The sequence below is a fragment of the Panthera tigris genome, chromosome D4 (genome assembly GCF_018350195.1).
Source record: "Panthera tigris isolate Pti1 chromosome D4, P.tigris_Pti1_mat1.1, whole genome shotgun sequence".
NCBI lineage: Eukaryota > Metazoa > Chordata > Mammalia > Carnivora > Felidae > Panthera > Panthera tigris.
This window is the reverse complement of record NC_056672.1, coordinates 60087728-60114651: the sequence shown is the minus strand read 5'-3', so window position 1 is coordinate 60114651 and position 26924 is coordinate 60087728. Positions and strand designations below refer to the sequence as shown.

The window sequence follows — 26924 nt, the reverse complement described above, 5'->3', positions numbered from 1 at the left end:
ATTTTTAAAAACCTTTTATTTAGATTCACCCGTTGCTAACATTCTGCCAGGGTTAATTTTTATCTCTTTTATGTCTTTCTCTCCATATGTGTATGTATAGAGATTTTATGTCTGGACCAGTTGGGGTCTGGTCCCCCAACTCAGGACCATTCATTGTATTTTGTTGTCATGTGTCTTAGTCTACTTCATTTCACGATGCTAACATTTTTAAGCAGGTAAAGGACAGCTATTTTGTAGAACATTTTAAAATTTGGATTTTTGAAATTGTTTTCTCATGATTAGATTTATATCATACATTTTGGGTAAGAATATTAAACAAATGGTGTTGAATCCTCAGTTCATATGTCTTGTGACACATGTTGTCAGTTTGTCCCATTATTGGTGATATCAGTGATATTTGATCTCTTTGTTAATATGATGCAAACATTCATAAAGATGGAATGTTAGAAACATCCCTTTAAAATCAATAGTGAGTTAAAGGTCCTGGCCTGCACAGTAAAGCTAAAAAATAAGTTAAGGTAGAAGGATTGAAATGGAAGACATAAAATCACTCTTCTTTATAGGTATGATTGCCTACATAGAAACCCAAAAGAATATATGGTCAAATTATTAGAAAAATAATAAGGGTTTTTGGAAGGTGGCTGGATACAAAAAAATCAGAATACAAAAATGAATTGCATTTTTATATACTAAGAACACTTACAATATGTAAACATTTGCAGTGCAATAAAAGAAGTTTGGATATATAGGAATGAACAAACAAAAGGAGGAAAATACAGAGCATTATTGAAAAACTAGTATTAAAGATCACCTAAATAAATGGAAATGTATACCATGTTCATGAATGGCCTGTCTTTCTCCCTCTCCCAAATCTCCAAGGCATTCTTCTTTTTTGGATATAGTCTGCAGCATATTCCTTTCTTAGGATACCACACCCTGATTACTTTGAATTAGAGTTATTTGTGTTCTTCTGCTAGTACCTCCTAATGCACTTGGAATGGGGGGAGCGGAGAATGGCTACTGTGTTGACCTAAATATCACATGTTGGGCATGCAGTTGGTGCTCATAAATTTTCATTGATTGAACAAATTACCCCATGATTGTTCATCTAAATACATAGGGAGGGTGTCATTGGCAAAAGGAATGGCATCAGCAAAGGCACAGAGGTGGGACTGTACATGGAATGACCAGATGATAATGCAGAGAACAGTCTGGCCAGAACAAATGAACAGTCTGTGTTGAAGGGGAGGAAGGGAAGTACCCTGGGGACGTGGATGGGGCCAGATTAGAAGGGCCTTGAATGCCAGGATGAGAAGTGTGAACTGTATTCTAGAGCTGAAATGTTTCATGCTGGGGAGGGACAAGTATAAAATGGGATTTATGGAAAGACTTAAAGGTCAGAGCTCAAAGGTCTCCTAGAGATGACCCATTTAACCACTTGTTTTTCTCAAGCTCTGGGTGCTTTTAAAAGGCTCTATCCAGGGGCACCTGGGTGGCTCAGTTGGTTAAGCATCCAACTCCCACGCAGGTCATGATCTTGTGGCTTGTGAGTTCAAGCCCCATGTCAGGCTCTGTGCTGACAGCTCAGAGCCTGGAGCCTGCTTTGGACTCTGTGTCTCCCTCTCTCTATGCCCCTTCCCCACTCACACTCTGTCTCTCTCTGTCTCTCAAAAATAAATAAACATTGAAAAATGTTTTTTTTTTTAAGATTCTACCCACTAAACAGACTCTATATTAATGTGTTTTTCAGATTTTTATTGCTCGGTCTTTTTCAGAAATGTCTGTTTCTTTTTTTAATGTTTTATTTATTTATTTTTGAGAGAGACAGAGACAGAGAGGGTGAGCACGCTAGTGGGGGAGGGGCAGAGAGAGAGAATCCCCAAAGAGAAAGAATCCCCAGCAGGCTCCGCACTTGTCATCACAGAGCCCGACATGGGACTCAAACCCACAAACCATGAGATCATGACCTGAGCCAAAATCAAGAGTCAGATGCTTAACTAACTGAGCCACACACCCCCAGAACTAAATTTCTAACTCAGTGAACTACTGAGTATAAGTAGGTACTAACAACTGATTTAAGAAAATAAGTTGGTATGATGTGTTGGAGTGTTACCTGGGTGGGGAGGGTGGACCTGGTTTAGAAAGATAGGATGATCAGAGAAGGTCTTTCTGGAGAGGCAACATTTGAGCAGAGAGCCACCTGAAACTCTAGAAGTGGGGTATTCAGGCAGAGTGAATAGCAAGTGCAAAGGCCCTGGGGTGGAAATGGGTTTGGTGTGGGCTCTGGCTTTGGTGTGTTTGAGACACAAACTGGTACAGTGTCACAGGGGCAAGAGCAATGGGAGGTAAGGTCAGAGAGGGGAGCAGCGTCAGGACTGTGAAGGCCTTGGGGACCAGGGCAGGAGTCTGCCTATTCTGAGTCCAGTGAGAAGCCACTGGAGAGTTGAAACCCACTTGTCCTGTACAGCCTGATCCTGGGTAAAATGTGTGATTCCTTTTGGCCTTTTTGAAATATCGTAAATAGCCCAAGGACACATGTTAATTGCTTTTATCACAGACTCTTAGGAATCCAAGCACAACAGGAGGTGGAAGCCACTAATCAGAGCTCACACCTGAGTGTCACAACACAGACTCTGATTCCACGGGTCAGAAGTGGGGCTGGGGAATTTGCGTTCCAACAAGCTCCAGAGTTGCCAGATAAAACACAGAATGCCCAGTTAAACTTGAATCTCTCTCTCTCTTTCTTTTTTTAGAGAGAGAGAGAGAGAGGGAGAAAGAGCGAGCGCGCGTGTGCACCCTTGCATGAGTGGGGGAGGGGCAGAGGGAGAGGGAGAGAGAGAGAGAGAGAGAGAGAGAGAGAGAGAGAATCTCAAGCAGGCTATGTGCCCAGTGCAGAACCCCACACAGGCCTCTATCTCATGACCTGAGCTGAAATCAAGAGTCAGCTGCTTAACTGACTGAGCCACCCAGGGGCCCCAAAACTTGAATTTCAAATAAACACCGAATAACTTTTTTTTGTTTATTTTTTTTCTTTTTGATTAAACTTTTTTGTTTTGAGATCATTATAGATTCCACATGCAATTTTAAGAATAACATAGAGGTTCTGTGAACGCTTTACCCAGTTTCCCCCGAAGGTAACATCTTGCAAGACTAGAGTACAATATCAAAACCAAGATGTTGACATAGGTACAGTCTAGATACAGAACATTGCCACCACCACAAAGATCCCTACTGTTGCTCTAGCCACTTCCCTCCACCCCCACTCTCTCTATAACCCCTGACAACCACTAATCTGTTCTCTGATTTTTTTTTTTTAATGTTTCTTTATTTTTGAGAGAGAAAGAGTGTGAGCAGGCGAGGGGCAGAGAAGAGAGGGAGACACAGAATCCAAAGTAGGGTCCAGGCTCCAAGCTGTCAGCACAGAGCCCGACACAGGGCTCGAACTCACAAATGGTGAGATCATAGCCTGAGCCGAAATCAGAAGCTCATGTTCTCTGTTTCTATCCTTGGGCCATTTTATGTATGTATGTATGTATGTATGTATGTATGTATGTATGTATTTATTTATAATATGAAATTTATTCTCAAATTGGTTTCCATACAACACCCAGTGCTCATCCCAACAGGTGCCCTCCTCAATGCCCATCACCCACCCTCCCCTCCCTCCTACCCCCCATCAACCCTCAGTTTGTTCTCAGTTTTTAAGTCTCTTATGGTTTGGCTCCCTCTCTTTTTTTTTTTTTCTTCCTTCCCCTCCCCCATGGTCTTCTGTTAAATTTCTCAGGATCCACATAAGAGTGAAAACATATGGCATCTGTCTTTCTCTGCCTGACTTATTTCACTTAGCATAACACTCTCCAGTTCCATCCACGTTGCTACAAAAGGCCGTATTTCACTCTTTCTCATTGCCAAGTAGTATTCCATTGTGTATATAAACCACAATTTCTTTATCCATTCATCAGTTGATGGACATCAGTTGATGGACATCAGTTGATGGACTCTTTCCATAATTTGGCTATCGTTGAGAGTGCTGCTATAAACATTGGGGTACAAGTACCCCTATGCATCAGTACTCCTGTATCCCTTAGGTAAATTCCTAGCAGTGCTATTGCTGGGTCATAGGGTAGATTTATTTTTAATTTTTTGAGGAACCTCCACACTGTTTTCCAGTGTGGCTGCACCAGTTTGCATTCCCACCAACAGTGCAAGAGGGTTCCTGTTTCTCCATATCCTCTCCAGCATCTGTAGTCTCCTGATTCATTCATTTTAGCCACTCTGACTGGTGTGAGGTGATATCTGAGTGTGGTTTTGATTTGTATTTCCCTGATGAGGAGCGACATAGAGCATCTTTTCATGTGCCTGTTGGCCATCCGGATGTCTTCTTTACAGAAGTGTCTATTCATGTTTTCTGTATCCTTGGGCCATTTTAAGAATGTCACATAGATGGAACCATACAGTATGTAACGTTTTGGGCTTAGCTTTGGTCACTCCAGAGTTATTTCCTAGAAATCCATCCAGGTTGTTGCATGGATCAATTGCTCACTCTTTTCCATTGCTGAGTAATGTTCTGTGGTGTGGGTGCACGCCATTTGTTTAACCAGACACCCATTGAAAGCCACCGAGATTGTTTCCAATTTGGGGCTTTAGGCATATATAGATTTCTGTATGAAGATAAGTCTCCGTTTCTCTGGGTAAATGCCCACGAGTGCAGTCGCTAGGTCCTCAAGTAGCTTTACATGTTTGGGTTTGTAAGAAACTGCCAAGGTATTTTTTAGTACAAATGAAATATTGCACAGAGCATACTTATACTGAAAACTTTTTTGTCATTTATCTGAAATTTAAATATCCCTGGGCATCCTGTATTTTTATGCATCAATTCTGACATCCATACTCGCAGGTGATGCTGACGCTGCTGGTTTACAAACTACATTTTCAGTCGCTAGTCTCTAATCTAGTTCTTTTTGTAATTATGAAAGAATTTCAAACACAAGAGTAGATAAAAACAATAGTATGACTCTTCTTACCCAGATTCTAGAATTTTAAAGACTTTGCTCATCTTGCTTCGTCCATGTTTTTTTTTTTTCCCCCTGAGGTATTTTAAACCAAATCCTGGACATTTTGTCGTTTTACCCCTGTAAGTTTCAGCATGCAATTCTAAAACCTAGAGACATTTTTTGACATAACTGCAGTGCCAGGATTTGCAGCATTAACAGTATCTTCTGTGTCACCTTATTCCCAGTGCATGTGGATACGTCCCTGATTGTCTTATAAGTGCCTCTTTGCGTTTGGTTCCTTTGAATCGGGGTCCAGAAAGATCCACGCATTCCATCCGGTTGATATTTTCTTAGGTAACCACAGGCAGCCTGCTCGAGTAGGACCAGAGGAGAGTGGGAGAGACACGCATGCTGGGCCTTTGACGCAGCACTTCCAGACAGACAAGCCTGTAGGGCCCTTTTTCACGTGGTGACCAAGGACGGTGCTTATGCCGATCCCTTCCTTAACTCCTTCTGTAGGAAGTATTGCCCCATTGTACAGATGAGGATGCCGAGGCTCAGGGAGATGACTTCCCCAAGGACCCTGAACCCTGAGGGTAGGACTGGAATGTGGCCCAGACCTGGATGTGGCCACAGGGCCCTGTTCTTGTTTAATTCGTCTATGTGCTGCTTCTCAGCTTGGGCTCTGGTTTATATGGGCTGCTGGTCAGATACCAGGGATGACATCCCAGCCAGGCACAGAAAGGTGTCAGTAAACTAGAGCCATGAGAAGGAACAGAGGTACAAACTAGCTAATTATTTAATGGAGTGTATACAGGAGCATAAGTATCGGAAGGTGCCTGACCTCGCCACAGCGTCCTAGAATGTATTCTCAGATGGACTAGGCAGCCCCAGGTACTGGGTGATTCTGCAGGCAGGCTCCTTCCTCTCACTGTGACCCAGGGCAAGACTGTTTGGAGAGAGACTCTGGCAGCCTGGGCAACAAGGGCTGTGCTCAGGGAACAGGAAGGTGTGGAGACAGGCCCGCCCAGAGCCTGGGGACAGGCCAGGTTGGGCTCCTGAGCCTGGGGCCTGGCCTGCATCAAAGCCACCCCTGGGGGTGTGCAGGGTGGACTTTGCCATGAGGTGTGGTAGGTGGGGAGAACTGAAAACAAGGGCAGGCAGAACCGTGGGGATGGGCCCTGGGAGTGGACCAGATCAGAGGAGTCAGACTGACACTGTGGTGCCTGGGAGAAGGGGAGGGGCGCCTCGCTGCTGTGCCAGCAGAAGCCCCACTGATTCTCAAGCTTGTGTCTGACCCTGTCACTCCCCTGCTCGGTCCCCTCCCAGAGCTCCCCATTGCCTGCAGATGAATCCTGCCTTCCTCATCAGGCTTCTGTCTCTGTCCCAGCCAATATGTTGAACCTCCAACCTTCCGTGGAACACATTTGTTCCCTCCACACTCAGATTCTCTTTCTAGAAATGTAGGGGGTGGGCTAGTATGACATGTTGCTTCCTGTTTTGTTTGTTTTGTTTTGTTTTTGAAAGTCTCTTCCAGTTCCAGGGAGGTCCTCAGTGAGAGTCGTGCACAATGCCAATGATAACTACAGGGAGAGGGGGGCAAACGGCAGAGCAGGGAGCGAGAGGAAAGACTCCCAGTTCTCAGGGCTCTGCTGCAGACTGGCTCCGTGGCCCTTAGCACATGACTGTCAACCTCTCTGCTCCCCGACTGCTGCACCTTAAATGGCGATTCTCCCCGGGGTGGTTGGGAGCTAAATCAAATGTGAGCGAAGCATGAAGCATGGGCTTGGCACATAAATGGCCCCCTAAATTATGGTTTCTAAAGAACAACATTTACAAACCTATTCCTTACAGGCGTGGGAATGTGCTCGTTCAAGTTTACTCATTGGAATACGATCTAGGCATCACTTTATTCACGGAGGGCACCCTGGCTCAGTCACCCATCAGTTGTGCAGGGAGAGATGGGAGTCCCCTGTGGAACAGTTGGGACTCACACTGAGCGCATCCTTGGGCCCCTGAAACATTTTGAGTGACAGTAAAACTGGGTCACCGTGATTAGCTCTGACAAACTTACGCTGGTGAATTTACTGAGAGCCTACCATGTACCAGGCACTGTCTTGAAGTGCTTTACTTGTATGAGCTCATGTAATCACTCGCACCCTGGGAAGTCCTACTACTGTTGCCATTTTGTAGATGAGGAAACTGAGGCATAGACACTGAGGTCTCTTGCCCAGGGTCACACGGTTGTTAAGTGCCGTAGCAGGGACTCAAACCCAGGAAGCCTGAGTCAGCGTGCCTGCCTAACCTCTTCTACACTATGTAGCCTACCTCCACCTCTACTCGTGCCTACCACTCCTGCCTCCCATGTCCACCCTGGGCTTTTGGAAGGGTTCCTGGAGGTCGTGACACTGTTGTGGGAATGGCCGCACCCTGTTGAGTGCTGGGCATTGTGGGGACGGCCGCACCGCTGTCCCATCCCAGCAGCTGAGGTCTGCCTGCCCCAGAGTGTCCTCTACCTGCCCAGCTCAGCCTTCCGGGTCCCACAGTTCCATCCACTCAGGGCCGCCCCACTGAGACTTGGAAGTGGCATCTCTCCGGGCTGAGCACCCAGCTTCTGCACCCAAGCCAGGGTTCCCTGCAGTCTGCGAGGAGGGCGGGTGTACCTCCCCTGATTTAGAACTGCATCCCCCATAAATCAGAGGCCTGGCCCTGGCTGACTGCTGGACTAGTGGACTGAAAGGCAGAAGTGGCCTCCTGATTCTAAATGTCCCTGTCATGACAGGGCTTTTAGCAGCTCGGTCAATAGCCCATCAGGCTGGCTAATAATGTCCATTAATGTCAGACCTCAGCATAAAACCCTGTTAGGCAAAGCAACCTGCTGGCCCCAGGGGAGAACGAGCCATCCCTTGTTCTCTGAGAAGGAAGAGAAGTTGTCTGGGGCTGGGGTCTCTGCTTTGGGAGGCCTGGGAGGAGCGCTGCCCCATCTGAGCCATGCCTGGCCCCCCAAGCACCTCCTGAGTCTGAGGCTCAGCTGAGCCTCCACAGTGGTCTGAATGGAGCTCCTGGGCAGCTTGCCTCCTGTCAGCCAAGGCCAGCCTGACAATCAGCTCTTCCCAGAAACCTTCAGGACAAAACTGTGGCAGGGCTCTGGGCCAGAGAGCAACTGGGTGTGCCATAACGAAAGACCCAGCACTGTTCATGCCCTTTGACCCAGGAAATGAGCTAAGAGAAGGAAAGGCTGTGTGCACAAGTGGGGCAGGACACCAACTCAAAGAGGGCTGAGAGCCCTCAAGCACAGCAAGTACAGCACAGATACACCTGGGAGCCAGAGCCCTGGGCTGCAGCCCCACTCTGCCCTCCACATTCTCTGTGACCCTGAGCAAGTCCCTCCAGTTTGGGGCCAGCGAGAGGGCTGTAATCCATTAGTGATGCCTGCCATGGGGGCAGATAAGAGAGTTCGAAGGGTTTTTACCGGTCCTGGTCTCTGAGAGCCCTTCAAGATCTGCAGTTTTAGGGGTGCCTGGGTGGCTCAGTCGGTTGAGCGTCTGACTCTTGATCTTGGCTCAGGTGGTGATCTCATGATTTGTGAGTTTGAGCCCCACATCGGGCTTCTCCCTTAACAGCACTGATCCTGCTTGGAATTCTATCTCCCTCTCTCTCTGCCCTTCACCTGCTTCTCGCTCTTTCTCTCTCAAAATAAATAAATAAACTTAAAAAAAAAAAGATTTGCAGTTTTATAACACATTTTTGGCCGATCCTGGAAGGACCCATCTTTTCAGAAAGTTTAGACTTTTGTGTTAACAAATGTCTTTTGTTTATTGCAAAATCCACACTGTTTTATAGAAAGTTTGCAAAAATTTAAAAAAAGAAACACAGATGATAAAACTACCATTTATCCCACTGTCTACAAATAACCATGAATAACATTTTGGTGCCTTTCCTTCCAGTCTTTTTTCCCTCATTTTTTATACACACGTGGGTATGCATACACACATGTATACACATAATAACCGCTCCTCTTTTTTAAGCACCTACTCTAGGGCACCACTGTTCGGCTTTTCATGCACAATATTTCATTTTACCCTCATAACAGCCCTGTAAGGAAGAGATTATTATTATTCACATTTTACACATGAGGAAAAAAGGGCTTGCAAAATTTGAGCAGGTGCAGGACACGATCAGATTTTAATTTTTGAAAGCTCACCGACAACAGCGGGCAGAATGGCCTGGAGGCGAGGCAAGAGGTCGCTGGCCGGAGCGGTGGTCCTGTCAAGACCTGGGCAGGGCCCGTAGGGACACGTTCTCCCTCCAGGACACTGGCCCCAGGAGCAGGGGGCGTGCACCCCTCTTCTTGTTGAGAAGCCCAAATGGAACTCACACATCACTAACAAATGACACATGTCCAAGTTCTTTGCTTTTCTCTGTCTGAATGTATATATGAGGGTATAATTTTCTTTTCCTAACCATTCGAGGATACATTACCTATACCTTTGACCTTTACCCCTAAATACTTGAGTGTTTCCTAAAAGTACGAATGTTCTCTTATATAACCATATCACGTTATCAACTTCACAAAGTTTAATATTGTAACAATACTTTAGTCTACCTTTCATGTTCCAATTTATCAAATAATGTCCTGTATAGAGTTCCCCCTCCAGTATGGGATCCAGTCAAGGGCGAGGTGTCTAATACCCTTTCCCGAGAGGTAAGAGCTGAACTGGGCAGAGTATGTCTGAAGGGGAGCCCAGGACCACTACCTCTGTTTGCAGAACTACTAAGATGCATGCATAAAGCCTCCATGAGCCAGGGTCTCAGCGTCTGTGTTCGCTAGTTTGCCAGAGTGACCCAGAAGCCCTGTGTCTTTTCCCATAGCAGCTGCAGTCTTATTAAGCCAGGTCCGAGATGCTTCTGCATCTTTGCTGGATCTCAACGAGGCAGGGTCTCAGTGGTTTCTACAGAGTTGGGGAGGTGAGGTTAGGAGAGGCGGTGGGTGTTCCTTGAGCCCACTCTGTTCTTGAAAGACCTTTTGTAAAGATCCTGAGAGCATTGATCCTGCGGGGTCAAATAGTACATCCTGTGCTCCCCAGCCCCTCTCATGGGGCCTGTCCCTACATATGTCATGTAGATTTGCTGAATGAACGGATGTAGGCCATTTTTCTTCTCAGCTGTCTCTACCTCGGGAACGGAAAACTGGACTGCAGAGCATTCTGGTGGGGTCGGGGGTGGTGTTTCGGCATCTGAAGTTGGATGGTGGATGTGGACGAAGCCTGCTTTGGCAGGCAGAGGGCCTGGGGCCTGTTCTGCCGAGCTGTGCGATGTGATGTGTGACATATATGATGTGTGACATGAGTGTGCCGGTCGCTGCCAGCTCCAGGTTTCTGTAACTGAACCGACACGCTTGTGCCATGGCCCAGGAAACCCAGGTCCGTGTGCGGGTCAAGAAGTCTCAGCTTGGGACCTGTGTCCCCCTAGTGCCCAGACAGCGATTCTCAGCAGGCAAAGTGGAAAGGGAAGAAAATGCTCTTTTTTTTTTTCTTTTTAATTGAAGTATAATTCACATTCCATAAAATTCACCTTTTTTTTAAAGTTTATTTATTTATTTTGAGAGAGAGCGCGCACCTGTGTGTGCACAAGCAGGAAAGGGCCAGAGAGAAAGGGAGAGCGAGAATCCCAAACAGGCTCCACGCTGTCAGCACAGAGCCCAACACGGGGCTCAGTGTTCAGTCTCACAAACTGTGAGATCATGACCTGAGCTGTAACCAAGAGTCAGATGCTCAATTGACCAAGCCACCCAGGCATCCCTCACCACTTTAAAATGTACAGTTCAGGGGCACCTGGGTGGCTCAGTCAGTTAAGCATCTGATTTCGGCTCAGGTCATGATCTCACGGTTCATGAGTTCGAGTCCCTGTCAGCACAGAGCCTGCTTCAGATCCTCTGTCCCTTTCTCTCTCTCTCTCTGCCCCTGCCCCTGCCCCGCTTGTGCTCTCTCTCTCTCTCTCTCAAAAATAAATAAACATTTAAAAAAATTTTTTAAGAAAATAAAGTATACAATTCAGGAGCACCTCAGTGGCTCATTTGTTGGGCGTTGGACTCTTGATTTTGGCTCAGGTCAGGATCCCAGGGTCATAGGATTGAGCCCTGCATCAGGCTCTCTCAGCACAGAGCCTGCTTAAGATTCTCTCTCTCTCTCCCTCTGCCCCTCTCTCCCACTCGTGCATTCTCTCTCTCTCTCTCTCTCAATAAATAAATAAACAAATAAATAAATGAATAGGAAATCGAAGTATCAATAATAAAATACAAATTTAAAAAAATAAAAAATAAGATGTATGATTCAGTGGGGTTGTAAGGTAGTCACATGGTTGTGCAAACATCACCACTGTCTGATTTCATAACAATTTCATCACCTCACAAAGAAACTCCACACCCATTAGCAGTCACTCCTTATTTCCCCCTCCCCCCACCCCCCACCCCCCACCCTCCCCTGCCCCGGGTCCTGGGCAACCACTAATCTGCTCTCAGTCTCTATGGATTTACCTGCTCTGGATTTTTCAGGGTTCTGAATACTGGGTACCAGAAGATGTATCAATGTGCTCTAACGATGAAACCACATCTGGTCCATCATTTATGTGGAATCATGCAACGTGTGACTTTTTACGTCTGACTTCTTTCCCTCAGCATGTTTCCAGGGTTCATCCATGTTTCAGTGTGTGTCAGTTCTACATTCCCTCTTTGGCTGAAGTAATACTCCATTGTATGATATACTACATTTTGCATAGCCATTCATCCATTGATTGACATTTGGGTTGTTTCCACCTTTTGGCTATTATGAATAATGCTGCTACAAACATCGGTGTTCAGGTTCTTCGTAGGCTTGTGTTTTCATTTTTCATGGGGATATACCTAGGAGTGGAGTCGCTAGGTCACGTGGTAACTCTATGTCTAACCCTTTAAGGAACTGCCAGACTGTTTTCCAAAGTGGCTGCCCCATTTTTTCATTCCCATCAGCAGTGTGTGAAGGGAAATATCCTTTTACTGAACACCTACTACGTGCTAGGCACTGTGCTAGACCCTTTCCACACCTCATCTATGATACTCAACATGAACCTTATGAACCTACTGAGGATGGCGCCGAAGCTCAGACAAGTGATGTGACTCCCCCAGCATCACACAGAGAATAGTGGTAGGGCCTAGATTCACACTCCGTTCTGTCCCTTACATTTTCCGGTCTACTCAGTGATTGCTGACTGCCCGACTGACCAGATGCTTAAGTGCAATTAGTCCCTCTTCTCTCCAACACTCCTGGGCACTGTTTTGCAGACAGGAAAGCTGGACCCCCACTACCCAAAGGTCTGCGGGCACAAAGGGAACGTCTTAGACATCAAGTGGAATCCTTTTAATGATTTTGAGATCGCCTCCTGTTCTGAAGATACCACAGTGAGTATCAGCACATAAGGCGGTTCCCTTTCCCGAAATGAGTGGGATTGGGGCACAGGGAGATGGAATAGTGTCTGTACTTGGCTCTGATGCTCCTGACCCGCTGATCCTTCATGAGGTGAGGTCACTGTGTGGGGAGGGGCTTAGTGAGATTGAGTGGGAGAAGTTCTGGGCTCTGGGACTTGGAGCACCACACCTTTAGGCCTCCTATCTGGGACTTAGTTCCCCCCACTTATAGAATGGACATAATAGCCCCCAAGCAGCTAATGAAGATCCAAAGAGACTCCTATTCCAGTGGAAAAGCCCATCTTTGGGGGGAACTATAAAATGCTTTAAGGAGCATTTTTTATTGCGGTCAGAAAATATTGTGACACTTAATCTCACAGACAGTGGGGAGGGGAGCTTTAAAAGGATAAGAGTGGGATCCTTAGATGAATATGGGCACCACAACTTTCCCAAAAGCTTTAGCCCCACCAACTTTTTTGAGCCCCTGTTCTGGATCAGGGTCATAATCCCTGCTACCCACAATGTTCAGTGTTACTTATTTATAATTTCTTCTGTTCCCACTTCAAAAATGCCGTGAGTATGGCTTAAAACAAAAGACACAGATATGATCAGATGATTAAAATAAGGATAAAGGGCACAGTGACAGTTTATTTTGTGCCCATTGTGTTCCTGACTCTCAACTACATGTTACCATTTAAATCTGTCTTCCTGGCAGCCCCACGAGGTAGGATTTTTTTTTTTTTTTTTTAATGGAGAAACTGAGGATCTGAGAGGTGAAGCAGTTTGTCCAAAGTCACACAGTCTGAGCAAGGCTTCAGGCTGAGGCTTGATTCTAGAGCCCAGTATGTTTTCACTGAGCTATGCACTTCCCTAAGTGGCAGCAGCCACAGATGGAGGAAGTGAGGAAATAATACTCAGAATGTTGGTTTTGAAGGGTTGCAAGTGTACAATTCCAGGTTTAACTCAGAGCTGCCTGGCAGTCAAGGCAAAAAGGGAAATAGAATGTATTGTAGAAGCCTTACTGTCTGATTAAAAGGAAACAGACCAGTTCGTCAGGAGAAGCAAGTGGAAAATTCTCAGAAGACTTGTGCCAGTCGCATATAGGGGTTGCCGAGGAACGTAAAGGACAGTATCTGCCAGGATGGTTTCACTGAAGGGGCAGTCAGGCCCTGTGAGAATTGGCTTTGCCTCCAATGGTGGGATGTTGAATATCTGACTCTGTCCCCTGACTCTGACTCTGAGTCCTGAAATACTTGCCTTTTCAGGCCTGCTTTGAAGACTCCCTACAACATCTTCATGAAATTCCTAGCTCTTCTCATCTCCTGCCACCAGTTCCTTCCCAGATGCCCCCAGGGGCAGGAAGAGTGCACACAAGTATCAGGGGTGGCAGTGCCTAACCTCAGGCCCTCCCATGTAGAGTGTTCAGCTGTCTCCTCCCTGTCCCCACCCTGTGGGGCAGGGATGACCCTGTAGCTCTGAGGAGTCTGGGGGGTGGTCTCTGCCCCTCCCACACAGGTCTGCCCGAAGTCCGTCCTCCAGCAGGGCCCAGTTCTGTGCAGTAATAGGATTCACCCAACTCGTCGTCTAGAGCCCCTGGCACTCACCTCATGGGGCTGCCTTCCTGGTTTTAAATCCAGATGACCAGGAAATAAATATTTGTCGAATCAAAAACAAAGTCTACCTGAAAACCCTGGGTATCTCTGAGGGAAAAGGGACATACAATCACATAGGGGCCTGATAACCCCAAAGGACAACAAAGAATATCAGGTTACTGGCCATCCCCTCCGTAACCGGGAGCTTACTTTCTACCAAGGAAGCGCCTTCCATCCTCAACAACACTGCTCTGGAAGGAGGCCCCAGCCCCTCCTCCCAGGCCCTTACTGTGGAATACAGGCTGTGACCCCCCTGCAGCCTGGCCTTCTGACCCTTCATCTTTCCTCTTCCAGGCCATCCAAGGGGGGCACTCCAAAGGAAAGAGCTTCTCCCTACCCTATCCTGCCCCAGAGACTGCACTGGCTCCCTAGTGCCCTGACAATATATCACAAACTCCTCCTCCTGGCATTTGAGCCTTCCTCCTAGCCTATGCCTTTGGGACAAGGAAGGGGTAGACCAGTGTACTCTGAGAGATATTCTAGGCTGGGAGTCAGATTTGCTCTGACATCCAGCCTGGGAGTCAGGCCTATGGCCCACCCAGCTCCCCACAACTCAGGTCATTAGGATGGCAAGGATTACCAAGAGGGAGATCTGGAGGTCTGGGCTCAGCTCTGGCAATGTCAGCCCCTGTTTGGGCTGGAAGACCTTGGCAAAGCCTCTGTCCCTCTAAGGGTTCCCTGCCCCTCCACTGAGTGACAGATGGATACAGAGAGCACTCCCCTGGCCCTTCTGCTGGGCACTGCCAGCTCTGTGGCTTAGGGTGGCTGGGGTGCCAAGGTGACCCTCGCTAACAACACTCCCCCACCGGCTGTGTCTCCCCTGAAAGATTAAGATCTGGGACATCCCCACGCAGCTGCTGACGAAGAACCTCACAGTCTTCAGGAAGGAGCTGATGGGCCATGCCCGCAGGGTGGGCCTGGTGGAGTGGCACCCCACAGCCGCCAACATCCTCTTCAGCTCTGGCTATGACTACAAGGTGGGTCCATGCACTCAGTTTCTGGGGCCACCCTAACAAATGACCAAACTGGGCAGCTTAAGACAACAGAACTTTATTTTTACATTGTTCTGGAGACCAAAAATCTGATATCAAGGCATCAGGAGGGCCACGCTCTGTCCTAAGATCTTAGGGAAGAATCCTCCCATGCCTCTTGGGACTTCTGGTGGCTCCACACATTCCTTGGCCTGGAGCTGTATCACTTCAGCCTGCCTCCAGCTTTACATGGCCTTCTCTGTGTTTCTGTGTGTCCTTTGCTCTTTTTATAATGACACCAGTCACTGGTTGTAGGGCCCATGCTAATCCGGTATGACCTTATCATAATTAATTACATCTACAAAGATCCTGTTTCCTAATAAGGTCACATTCTGAGGCTCCAGGTGGACCTGAATTTGGGGTTGGTGCGGGGGGGGGGGGGAGTACACTGTTCAACCCATTAATCTGCCCAGAGGGGATGGGTTGGGCTGGGCCCTGGCCAGAGAAGCTTCCCATTGCCCTGTTGACGGCCAAGCTGGAAGTCTGTGGGCCTGTGGATTGGGAAAATTCACAGGATAGGAGCCCTAGATTCTATTCCAACTAAGTTTCTGCCTTGCAGTATGAACTGGGAAAGTCCCTTGTCTTCTCTAGGCCTCAGTTTCTCTATCTGTACACAAATGGAGTTGGTGTGACCATAGCCATGGCTTTTAAACGCATCCCTTCACGACATGGGGCTTCACAGAGGCACTTTGGGGGCTTCTGTGATGAAGAAAGGGTGGGATAGGAGTGGCTGGCAGGGCCTCTTCCCTTCTTGTTTTCTTTAAATTTTTTAATGTTTATTTTTATTTTTGAGACAGAGAGACAGAGAGCAAGCAGGGGAGGGGCAGAGAGAGAGGGAGACACAGAATCCGAAGCAGGCTCCAGGCCCTGAGCTGTCAGCACAGTGCCTGATGCGGGGCTCAAACCCACGAACCACGGAGATCATGACCTGAGCCGAAGTCGGACAGTTAACTGACTGAGCCACCCAGGCGCCCCAGGGTCTCTTCCCTCCTGATCAGAAGTGCTCTTTTTTCTGTTTATGTAGGGTGAGTGTGCAGGGCGCTGCGATGATTGTGCACATTATTCTGCACACAGCTCCAGGGGGTGCAATTCATACCATGGGCTATGAGAATGGATTGCCCTGGAGCTGTGCAGTGCACAACCTATGCAGCTAAACATGGCAGTCCTGTTTATCTGTGTGAGGTGGAAACTGCTACTAATAACTATTTGAAACCCCCTGGTCTAGCTCATCCCCTACCGTCCTCCAGCCATGGATGTTTTGTTGCTCCAAAGCAGATGGTGTTTTCTTTTCACCACCAGACAGCCTGACTCCCGGCTTCCCCTTTTGCCACGTGGCAGCTTCAGCCGGCAGATCCATCCTCCCACCCAAGGCTTCTTGGCCAGACTGCCATCTGTGTCTTCCCTCCTGGGGATACCATGTTTCACTGCAGCCTGGCGGGCTTGCGACTGTGGGAGCCAGGGGCGGGGCAACACTGTGCTCAGAGCCAGCTCATTGCCGTACAGGTGATGGTCTGGAACCTGGACACAACGGAGTCTGTAATCAATAACCCCGTGAGGACAATTTGCTGCCACCAAGACGTGATCCTTTCCATGTCCTTCAACCCCAGTGGCAGCCTGCTGGCCACCACCTGTAAAGACCGCAAGATTCGGATTCTCGACCCCCGGGCAGGGGCCGTCCTCCAGGTGTGTGCTGGGTTGGGATCGGGCTTGGGGACAGAGGAGCAAGGAGTGGTGAGGGGCTGGGGGAGGCTTCAGAGAACAGGGCGGTAATGCCATCAGCATTCTGGCCAAGCCTTCACATGTGCTATAGCTTCTGTCCTCCCGGCTGGGAGGTAGTGGATGTCACCCCCAATCTTCAGATGAAAAAACTGAGGCTGAAGAGAGGTAAGGTGACGTGCCCACACTGAAAGCTGAGCTTTGACCCTGGTCTAACTCCAGAGCCTGTCAATGTGCCTTTGCTCTGTCAAGAGGCATGACACGACTGTCTGTCCACTGTGTGACCTTAGGCAAGCACTTCCCATTCTCTGGGCCACTGTTTCCTTATCTACAACAATGGACCATTAGTCCTTCCTCTTGGAGGACTAAATGAGATAATCCAGATGACAGTGCCCGCCCAGCCCCATGCCTTGCATACAGTGATAGAGTGCTCAGTCATCTTTCAGAAAGAGCATGGAGCTGAGCAGAAGTTTGCCTCTATCCTGGCTCAAAAAAAGAATTCTCACCAAAAATAACAGGAGAGACTCAATGTGGATGGGATGGGAGTGGGGGGGTCTCTGGAAGGCTTCCTGGAGGTGGTCCCTCTGGAAAGATTCTCTAAGCAGAGCTGGAGTGAACAAGGAAGGCATTCCAGGTCCTGCCACAGCACAAGCAAAGGCAGGGAAGCCAGAGACCCTAGCTGCTTGCTGCCCGGGAGTCCCTGACTGTACATACTGTCCAGGAAGCCAGCTACAAGGGGCACCGGGCCAACAAAGTGCTGTTTCTGGGGAACCTGAAGAAGCTGCTGTCCACAGGCACATCCCGGTGGAACCACCGTCAGATGGCCGTGTGGGACCAGGTGAGTCTCCTGTGAGACCCTGCACCCTGCCCCTCACCATCACCCTTCAGCTGAGTGCTGGCTTCATTCATTCATTCATTCATTCATTCCCTTGCTCATTTCTCAAGCACTTACTTAGCACAGCCTGCCTGGTGTGAAGGACCCAGGGATGAATAACAGGGAGATGCCAGCAGCTGGTGGGGCGAGCCCAGACCTTGTGCATCTTCTCGTTCAAGGAGACAGTGGCCGTGGTGTAGGGGGTGGAGGGAGGTGGCCACTTCTGGGACCAGGACAGGGCAGGGGCTGGGGGGAGAGAAAGGAGATGACCTTCTGGGCAGAGGAAACAGCTGGAGCAAGGGCTTGGAAGGAAACACCAAGGCATGTGGGCAGAAGGAGCAGCTGAGGGGGGTAAGGGTGAGTGAGGGCCAGGCCAAGCAGTATTGATTGGAAGGATCACTTGGCTAGAGTTTCAAAGACTAGACAAATCACTTTCTCTCTCTACATCTCCATCATATTTCACAACAAATCATAAAACAAGCAGGGGAGGGCTGGTGTGTGATCAGGCATGTGAGAAGCGATCTGTGAAAGGCAAAATGCTGGCAAAAGAAAAGGGGTGGTCTCCCTTCCTCTCTCTCTTTCTCTCTCTCTCTCTCTCTCACACGCGCGTGTGCGCGCGCACACACATACACACACACACACACACACACACACACACACACACACACACACACATCCAGAGCCCCTTGACAGGGATTCTCATCTCCACCCTCCCCAGGAGTGACCCACAGGCCTTTCTGGCTTCCCTTCCCTTACAGGACAACCTCTCCGTGCCTCTCTCAGAGGAGGACCTGGATGGCTCCTCGGGTGTGCTGTTTCCCTTCTACGACGCAGACACCAGCATGCTCTACGTGGTGGGGAAGGTCAGCCTGTCTTGGGAGGGAGGTGGCCGCCTGCACCGCTGAGGCAGGAAGCAGAACTACCCCAGCCCGGCCCTGCCCGTAGCCAGACAGCAGCCTGGCGCCCTCAGCCTGCAGGGCAGGGATAGGAACAGGCGGGAGGTACCGCACACTCTGGCCCTCTGGTGAGCACAGCACCTGGCCCACCTTCCTGGCTCCCCAGGAACACCTAGGGCCATGGCTTTGGTCAGACACCCCAAGCTTGTCCCTCTTCAGCTCTGGATCCAGATGAGGAGGGACCAGTCGGTGTTTCTCAATAAGGGCATCTTCAAATTTGGGGTGGAGCAGGTCTTCATTAGGTAGGACCATCATTTGGCATCCCAGCTCCTACCCGCCAATGCCAGGAGCAGCCTCCACCCTCCCCAGTTATTATGACGACAACAACCAGAAGTGCCCCAGGGCACCAAGACCCGCCCGATGGCCTCAGCGCCTGCCACTTCTGACCTTTCTGTGAGGCTGGCAGTGAGATTCGTGCCTGTGCTCCCCCACCGAGCTTCTGCCTTGGAGGCGCATGGGTGGGCTTTGGATCATGGTTGGGGGGATGGGATGTCACAATGAGGCCCCCCAGTGCCTTGGCGACAGTCCCCTGGTGCTTTCTTGTGTGAAGAGGCTTTGCCAGCTCACCGCTGCGCGGCGACAGGGGCCGGGAGCGGGCCGGTGGGAACTGGCTCTGAGCGCACCCTCCTGCTCCTCAGGGAGATGGAAACATCCGCTACTATGAAGTGAGTGCCGACAAACCTCACCTGAACTACCTGACGGAATACCGCTCCTACAACCCCCAGAAGGGGATTGGTGAGTGTGGTGTGGTGCACTGAGGCCACGTGGGACCTGGGGAGATAGGAACGAGTCAGAGGAGAGGCCTGCCCTGGAGGGGCCCACATCTGGGAGGGGAGATGATAGATCAACACTGACTCTACGGGAGGCCTGATGGAGGTGTACAGGAGGTCCTCCAGGAACGTGCAGCTGGAAGTCAAGGAGGGCTTCTCAGAGGAGGCAAAACTTGAGGAGCCAAAGGGAGAACAGAGCACCGCATGGGGAGAGCATGAAGGTGTTGTAGGCCAAGGTAGAACAGTTACAACAGTAGCCAGGATGTAAGAGAGACTGACCGAGGAGAGCCCCTACTTTTTAAGTGTGTTTGCAAAAAACAAAACAAGATGCGACTATATGTGGGCTATACGAAATCCACTTCAACATGAAGACACAGATTGAGTGCAGAGGGAAGGAGAAAGATACCACGCTAACACGAATCAGAAAACGAGGGTAGAGCTCTGTTCAGAGCAGCTGGGGCCAAGCTGTGCGGGTGGTTACGGAGGGCCTTGAGCAGAGCATGCTTCCTATAAAAGCCAAGCTAAAATCACCACGAAGTCCTTGAAGGTGAGGACAGAGTCTCATTTCCCCAGCACCGTGTAGGTATTCGTTCATGAACTGTTTGTAGAGGGAACGGTGGCGGGAGGAGGGTACTCTCTGCTCACGTCCGGGTGTGCGACCTGGCTTTGCCACTCACACCGGGGCCCCTGTGACCGCGGCCCAGCCAGAACCTCTTAGCCCTCCTTGACCATCTGCCCGCAGGTGTCATGCCAAAGAGAGGTCTCGACGTGTCCTCCTGTGAGATCTTCCGCTTCTATAAGCTGATTACAACCAAAAACCTCATCGAACCTGTATCCATGATTGTACCCCGGCGGGTAAGGGTGGTGGCAGCCATCTGTGAGGGAGGCAGGAACCCCTCCTGGAGAGAACAGGCCCCGGACCTGGAGCCTGGAGCCCAGGCCCCTGGGGCAACAGCAGGGAGGCTGAGGGCCACTCCTCAAGGGGAAGGCCTTCCTCATTGTCAGTGCAGTGTTGCTGCCTAAGTCTCGCCCTATCTCTGCTCTTGAGTTGCTGTGTGACCTTGGCCATGCCCCTTTGCTCTCTGGGCCTTGGTTTCCTCAACTCACAGGTGGGGAAAGCCCGGACCCCAGCTCCCTAAGGGCCCTCCCGTCTGGGCAGCCCCTTTGCCATCCCAGCCCTCACTGTCCTGGCTTCTCCTGCAGTCGGAGTCTTACCAAGAGGACATCTACCCACCCACGGCAGGAACCCAGCCCTCTCTGTCGGCCCAGGAGTGGCTCTGTGGGATGAATAAAGGTGAGGGAGGCTGAGAAGAGGCCCGGCGCAAACGTGCGGGGAAATAGAGTGTCTAGTGGCTGAGCTCAGCTAGGGTGTCTAGCTGAGCGGGGTCTGGCCTCTAGTTGTGTTCGCCCGTAACCCTGGACAGGTGGTCCTCAACAGTTGGTCCCCAGGGACTAGGATGGTCCGAGAAGGGAGGCGTTGCCCCAAGTGGCTCAGGAAACTCTTTTCCAAATCAAGGAATTTTGTTCCATGGAAAACTTCTTGAAACTCCAGGCTGTGCAGAGTGACTGGAGAGTCTCAGCCGGATGTCCCCTGCCTTTCCTCCCATCCACATGGGTGCATTGCTCTTCGACCTGAGAGACCCTCTGGGCAGCAGCTGCCCCACCCCACCTCAGGCCCTCCTTCCCTGTGCTGACACCCTCCCTGTTCTCTCCACCTGAGGGCCAGCCCAGGGGAGGCTGTGTGTGGTCCCTAGCCCTGCCCCAGCAGCTGCCTGTATGACTGGGACGTCCCTGTCCTTCTGCCTCTCCGCTTTGGGCAACACTTGCTCTGCTGCTCTCTGGGCCTGTTGCCTCCTCTGTGACTCTGATACCTGCCTCCCCTGCTTCTCAGGGCTGCTGGGAGGATTCATGAACTGGTAGACGGCAGAGCACAATGCGTGTGGGACTGTCCCCACAGAGCAAGGGCAGAGCTTCACTGGAGGCACTCACGGTGTTTAGGGGCAGCTCCAGGGTGTGCACTGTGCTGCTCCTACAAACCGGTCATCACCTAGATCACACGTGTGCGTGTGTGTGTGTGTGCTCTCCTGGTGCCCTGGTGTGCAGGCTGGTGTCTGCGTGTGGCCAGAGCTCCATTTCCATCACGTGACTGTGCGTGTCTGCGTGTGGCAGCATCTGCTCATGGACACTCAGTCCTCATGCAGCCCTTTCCTTCCCTCCCAGGGCCGGTCCTGGTGTCCCTAAGGCCAGGCTCCGAGCAGCTGAGCTCCCAGCCACGGCTCCCAGAGAGACCCCCCTCCCTCAACCGGACAGAACAGTTGGTTTTAGAAGATGGCCAGAGGCCCTTCTCTCTGCCGGAGGGGAAGATGCCAAGGAGGGTAGCAGAACACAGGCTGGAAGAGAAGAAAACCCGGCTCACAAATGGCTTTGACGTCTTCGAGTGTCCCCCACCAAAGACAGAGAACGAGGTGTGAACGAGGGGTGGGGGCTGTGCTTGGAAGGTGGGGAGAAAATGAGGGGTGAGAAAAACAACCAGCTGTGTGCCCTGGCCTGGCCACTTAACTCACTTTGTTAATTCATTCAGCAGACAGGCAGTGAGCGCCATCTGTATGCCAAGATGGTGGGTTTGCATATAGATAGATGGTGGTGGAAGACCATCTATGAAATGCAGAGGGTTTGATCTGGCATCAAAGCCCTTTCCAGTTCTGACACTAGGATTTTCTGTGCTTTCGGAGTCAACTTGTGTTAAGTGCCTACCGTGTGCTGGGTCCTGCAGTAGGCACTGTGGTATATAACCTCCCTGAATTCTCTCCAGAGCCCTGGGAGTCAGTAGGTAGTGGGTGAAAACACAGGGACTGGCATCTCACAGCGGAATTCTGATCCTGGCTCTGCTAAGTACTGACTGTGGGACCTCAGACCCAGGGGCCGAGTCTCTCTTAGCCTCAGTCCCCACAGTGGTACAATGGAGTGCTGACACCCCCCTCGGAGGGGTGTCATTAGCATCCAGTGGCATCCGGAGATCCTTAGGTGGGGGGCACCCAACGTCCAGTTGCATTCTATACAGCGTAGCAACTATGTTAATGCCGAGGTTCGTTTTCTGGCCCTCTAGTTCCTAGAGGAGGAAATTGAAGCTCAGGGAGGGTAAGTAACTTGCCTGAGGCCACCGATTTTAGCAGTGGTGAAAAGTCCAATCTCCAGACTTCAGGGCCAAGTATCCTTTTCTCTGTGCCACAGGGGGTCTAAGGATGCAAAAAAAAAAAAAAAAAAAAAAAAGTCTGAAAGATCAAGTCTTTTAAAATTTCATTTCTTGGGTAAAGACAAGGTTTTTTAAATTTTTTTTTAATGTTTATTTATTTTTGAGAGAGAGAAAGAAACAGAGTGTGAGCCGGGGAAGGGCCGAGACAGAGGGAGACACAGAATCCAAAGCAGGCTCCAGGCTCTGAGCCGTCAGCACAGAGCCCGACGCGGGGCTTAAACCCACAAACTGTGGATCATGACCACAAACATGTGGATCGAACGCTTAACTGACTGAGCCACCCAGGCACCCCAGACAAGGTTTTATAAAAGATCTGTGCAATGGCTCCTCCCTCAGGCCTCAGCCGTGGTAATCAACTCCATCTTTCTGAGTGAAAAGGGAGCAACATTTTGTCCTTCCTGCTGGTGTTCTGGCCCCTCCCATCCTGGGGCACCGAGTGACATTTCTCTCTGTTCTGTACTTTCCCAGCTGCTGCAGATGTTTTATCGGCAACAGGAGGAGATCCGGAGGCTCCGGGAGCTGGTGACCCAGCGCGAGGTCCAGGCCAAACAGTTGGAACTGGAGATCAAAAACTTGCGGATGGGCTCAGAGAGGTTCTGAGCAGAGATGTCTGCCCTCCTCGCCCTCAGGGACACCACTCGGCTCCATGGGGAGGTCCAGAACCAAACCACAAGTCCCCCAACAACAACCACTATTTCTATATTTTTTACCAGAAAACGAAACTCTCGGTCGCTGGAAGATTCTAGTGGGAGGGACGTGGTGCCGTTTTTCTATTTGCCTTCTCAAAACAACACTGTCTGAATTGACTCTTTGTAGACGATATCTTGCCTTCTGGTTAATTCTGTTTTTAAGGGTCCACGATGAGCTGTAACTTCTCAAGGGAAAGAACATTGTACAAAGTTAGAGCTGGAAGGCCCTAGGAGATTTTCAAACTGGGGTCCATAGAACGAGAGGAAGGCTAAGCAGGAGGGCTGTGCTCCCCCCCAACCCCGTTCCAACCACACAGCTCCCCTTCTCTCTGATTTATATATTGGCTTCTATGGAATACATAATTCTGCTTCTGAAAAAACATTTAGAAGTTTGAAAAACTGTGATCTGGCCCAACTTCCTCATTTTACAGGTGGGGAAACTGAGGCCCAGAGACAGGCAAGTGATCAGGGTCTGCAGAGGGTTCATGGCAGGGCTGGGTCAAGCTTCTGGTCTGTTGGGTCGGTCTTTCTGCTGCTTCTAGTCTGAAGCAGCCCTCAGCCCACAGGGCAGAAATCCATTTGTTCTGGCCTCTTCTGTGCCCCTGACTCACTCTGTACCTCTTTCAAGTTACTCCCTCTCTGGTCTCAATTTCTCCATCTGAACTAGGGGACCCTGGCGTGTGCTGCCCTCTACAGGATCTGCCACCTGAGACAAGAAACCTTGGTCTTGACCTGAGGAAAACTAACTATATAAGGTGATGATCTGGGTCTGCTATAGGAACTCACAAGACCTTGGTGAAAGGGCAGAGGGAGTTTAACCTCTGGGAAATAAGTCAAGGTTTGGCCCAGTTCTAGAACACGGATAGGAGACCAAAACCGTCCTCTCTTGAACCAGAATCAGCCAAATGTGGGCAGACACTATCTCTCGTGTGGGGAAGCAGGCATCAGGGTGGTGCCTATGACCACTGACTGCCACCACCAAAGCCCTCAGGTCCCAGAGCCTGCCTGCTCCAGGAGGGTACAGGCAGGCTTCAGTCCAAGAGGTAGGAAGTCCCGACGCTTGGCAGGATGCCAGCAGAGCCTCTGGCCACCCACTCATGTGGGCTTCTGGAGAGGGATGACTGCATTAGGCAAGGAAGTAGGGCCAAATGGCCTTGAAGTCCCCTGCCAGCCTGAGAGTTTTTATGTGTCCCTCCTTTGTGAACCTGTGTTCTGAGCCTGTTCTCTAAGGTTCTTTCTCGGTGGTCAGTACAGCAGCCCAGCTAGAGATGGGGAACGTTGGAAGTCAAATGCCCCCCCTCCCAACCTTACCGAGCAGGTGCAGATGATGGGTTTTGCCCACTGGACAAGGTGATTGTGGAGCTAAGATGGGGACTGCAGGAGCCCACCTGGCCTGGTAGGTTTCAACCCAAGCTGTACATTAGGGTCCTCTTGAGAGTGTTCGAGAAATACAGATGCCCCGTCCCAGCCCTAGACCAGCTGAAGCTGAATCTCCAGAGCAGGGCCTGGCTTTGTGTATGTTTTTAGAAGTTCCCAGGTGATTCTGCAATACCCTGAGGCTGGAGACCCACTGCATTAGCCCATCTGTACCTATGTGTGGTACAGAGGGGGACAAGGAGCACCAGATAGGCTCTGGGACTCCAACCCCACCCTCTAAGTCCGGGTTGGAAGCATCATCCCACATCTCTCTGGGCACCCCCCCCGGCTGCAACTCGATGAGGTTTCTGTGCCCGAGTGCCCCCTCCCCTAGCCATGGCTTGGTCCCCTTGTCTGACTGCACACCCCAGCTGCCCACGTTCCCTATCTTGTTTACTCAGTCACTGGGGCTCGCCAAAGGCCAAATCCCAGGCACTGCCAGGGAAGCAGAGCTCCACTGGATGGGGTTACCTCTCCCACCTCATTTGTGGCCAGCACTTCACAGTTTACAAAGCCCTCCCACCTCCACTCACTGGCACATCTAACTCTAATTCTAACATGGGCCAGAATTAATTCCTGTGGTCAGAATAATGATACTATCCCCATGTCCTTGTCAGAGAATGAAGAAGCATCGTGCCCACAGGCACTGGCTGCAAAGAGCTAGAGGTGGGGCTGAGCCTGGGGAGGGACCCGAATGCCTCCTCTGCACATAACCTTCTCAAGCTCTCCCTACCCCTCAGGGACCCAGACCTCATGCTTAAAAACAATATGAAGGCATCCATGAACAAAACTGTTTTTGGGTTGTTTTGTTTTGTTTTTACAACTAGGATTATTTAAATGAATTTAAGTGATTTCACAGCAAGGGAGAGGGATAGGTAATTTTTATCAAATATTTTTTTAAGCCATTTTTTAAAAATTGTGTTTTTGTTTATATTCTTGACTGATGAAGTAGAACTTGCCCAGCATCTGCAGGGTCGGGCCCTCACACTCAGGGCAAGTAGAATGTGCACTCATTTCTTTACTCCATACTCTGGGAGCCCCCTGTTGACTCAGGAACTTTCTGAGAACGAAGACAGCACTGGGAGATGAGCATTGAGGGCTACCCACCTTAGCTCTACGATAATTATTCTTCCTGATTGTATCATAGAGGGAAGAAGGAAGTAAAAAATAGATCTATGCTTTTAATATGAACCCGTGCCTGAAATAGTTTGATTGTTTTAATGTTGTTTCTGAAATTCCTTTTACCTTTGTAAAAAAAATTAAGAAATAAAAGTGAAAATAGATGTGAAATCGTGCAATGGCAAGAATGTAACAAAATAATAAACATCTGCCTAAATATTTTAATACATGGAGCTTTCCTTTTCTTGATTGGTTCCACAAATACCAGTTAAGTATCTCCTTGTTTGGGCCAGAGACCAGGCCGGGAAACAGATACAACAGACTTGGTCCCTGCCCTCTGAAGTTTTCAGTCATGGTTGGATGGAAGGGGAGGGCCAGGATAGGGAAAGTGTGGGCTGCTCTGGGAGGAGAAGCAAGGAAGGCTTCCTGGGGGAGGTGATATTTCGGCAGACCCCTGAAAGATAAATAGAAGCAAGCAGGGCAAAAGGTATTTGGGAAAGAGAGGTCCCAAACAGAGAAAACTGCCTATTCCCTGGTCTGAAAACAAGTGAAGGGTGGAGTACAGACAGGGCAGGGATCAAGGGTATTAGAGCCAAGGATAGGAAATGAGAATTTTTTTCCAATTTTATTGAGATATTCCAATCTTATTGACAAGTTGTATATATTTAGGTTGCATGTGATTTTTTAAGGTGTACAAGCGTGATGATTTAATATATGTATACCTTATGAAATGATTACCACATTCAAGTTAATTAACACATCTGTTATATCACATAGTTACCATTTTTTGTGTGTGGTGAGAACATGAGATCTACTCTCAACAAATTTCAAGTATACAGTACAGTATTACTAACTATAGTCACCATGCTATACATTAGATCTCCAGAACATAAGCATCTTACTTTTTAAAATTTTTTTTAATGTTTATTTTTGACAGAGAGACAGAGCATGAGCAGGGGAGGGGCAGAGAGAGAGGGAGACACAGAATCTGAAACAGGCTCCAGGCTCTGAGC

The 26924-nt window shown here is 49.5% G+C and overlaps 1 protein-coding gene across 1 annotated transcript in view; it reads left to right on the top strand.

The window, feature by feature from the left end:
• The window catches only part of CORO2A (coronin 2A), a 53973-nt gene extending 30464 nt beyond the window's left edge, over nucleotides 1–23509 (top strand). The window contains exons 3-12 of the mRNA XM_042963361.1: nucleotides 12313–12429; nucleotides 14915–15064; nucleotides 16622–16801; nucleotides 17556–17672; nucleotides 18467–18571; nucleotides 19303–19399; nucleotides 20177–20289; nucleotides 20638–20728; nucleotides 21655–21899; nucleotides 23156–23509. Of these exons, the coding sequence (XP_042819295.1) occupies nucleotides 12313–12429; nucleotides 14915–15064; nucleotides 16622–16801; nucleotides 17556–17672; nucleotides 18467–18571; nucleotides 19303–19399; nucleotides 20177–20289; nucleotides 20638–20728; nucleotides 21655–21899; nucleotides 23156–23287 (1347 nt within the window). The 3' untranslated portion in view covers nucleotides 23288–23509. The remainder of the gene's footprint in view (nucleotides 1–12312; nucleotides 12430–14914; nucleotides 15065–16621; nucleotides 16802–17555; nucleotides 17673–18466; nucleotides 18572–19302; nucleotides 19400–20176; nucleotides 20290–20637; nucleotides 20729–21654; nucleotides 21900–23155) is intronic.
• The last annotated feature ends 3415 nt before the right edge of the window (nucleotides 23510–26924 follow it).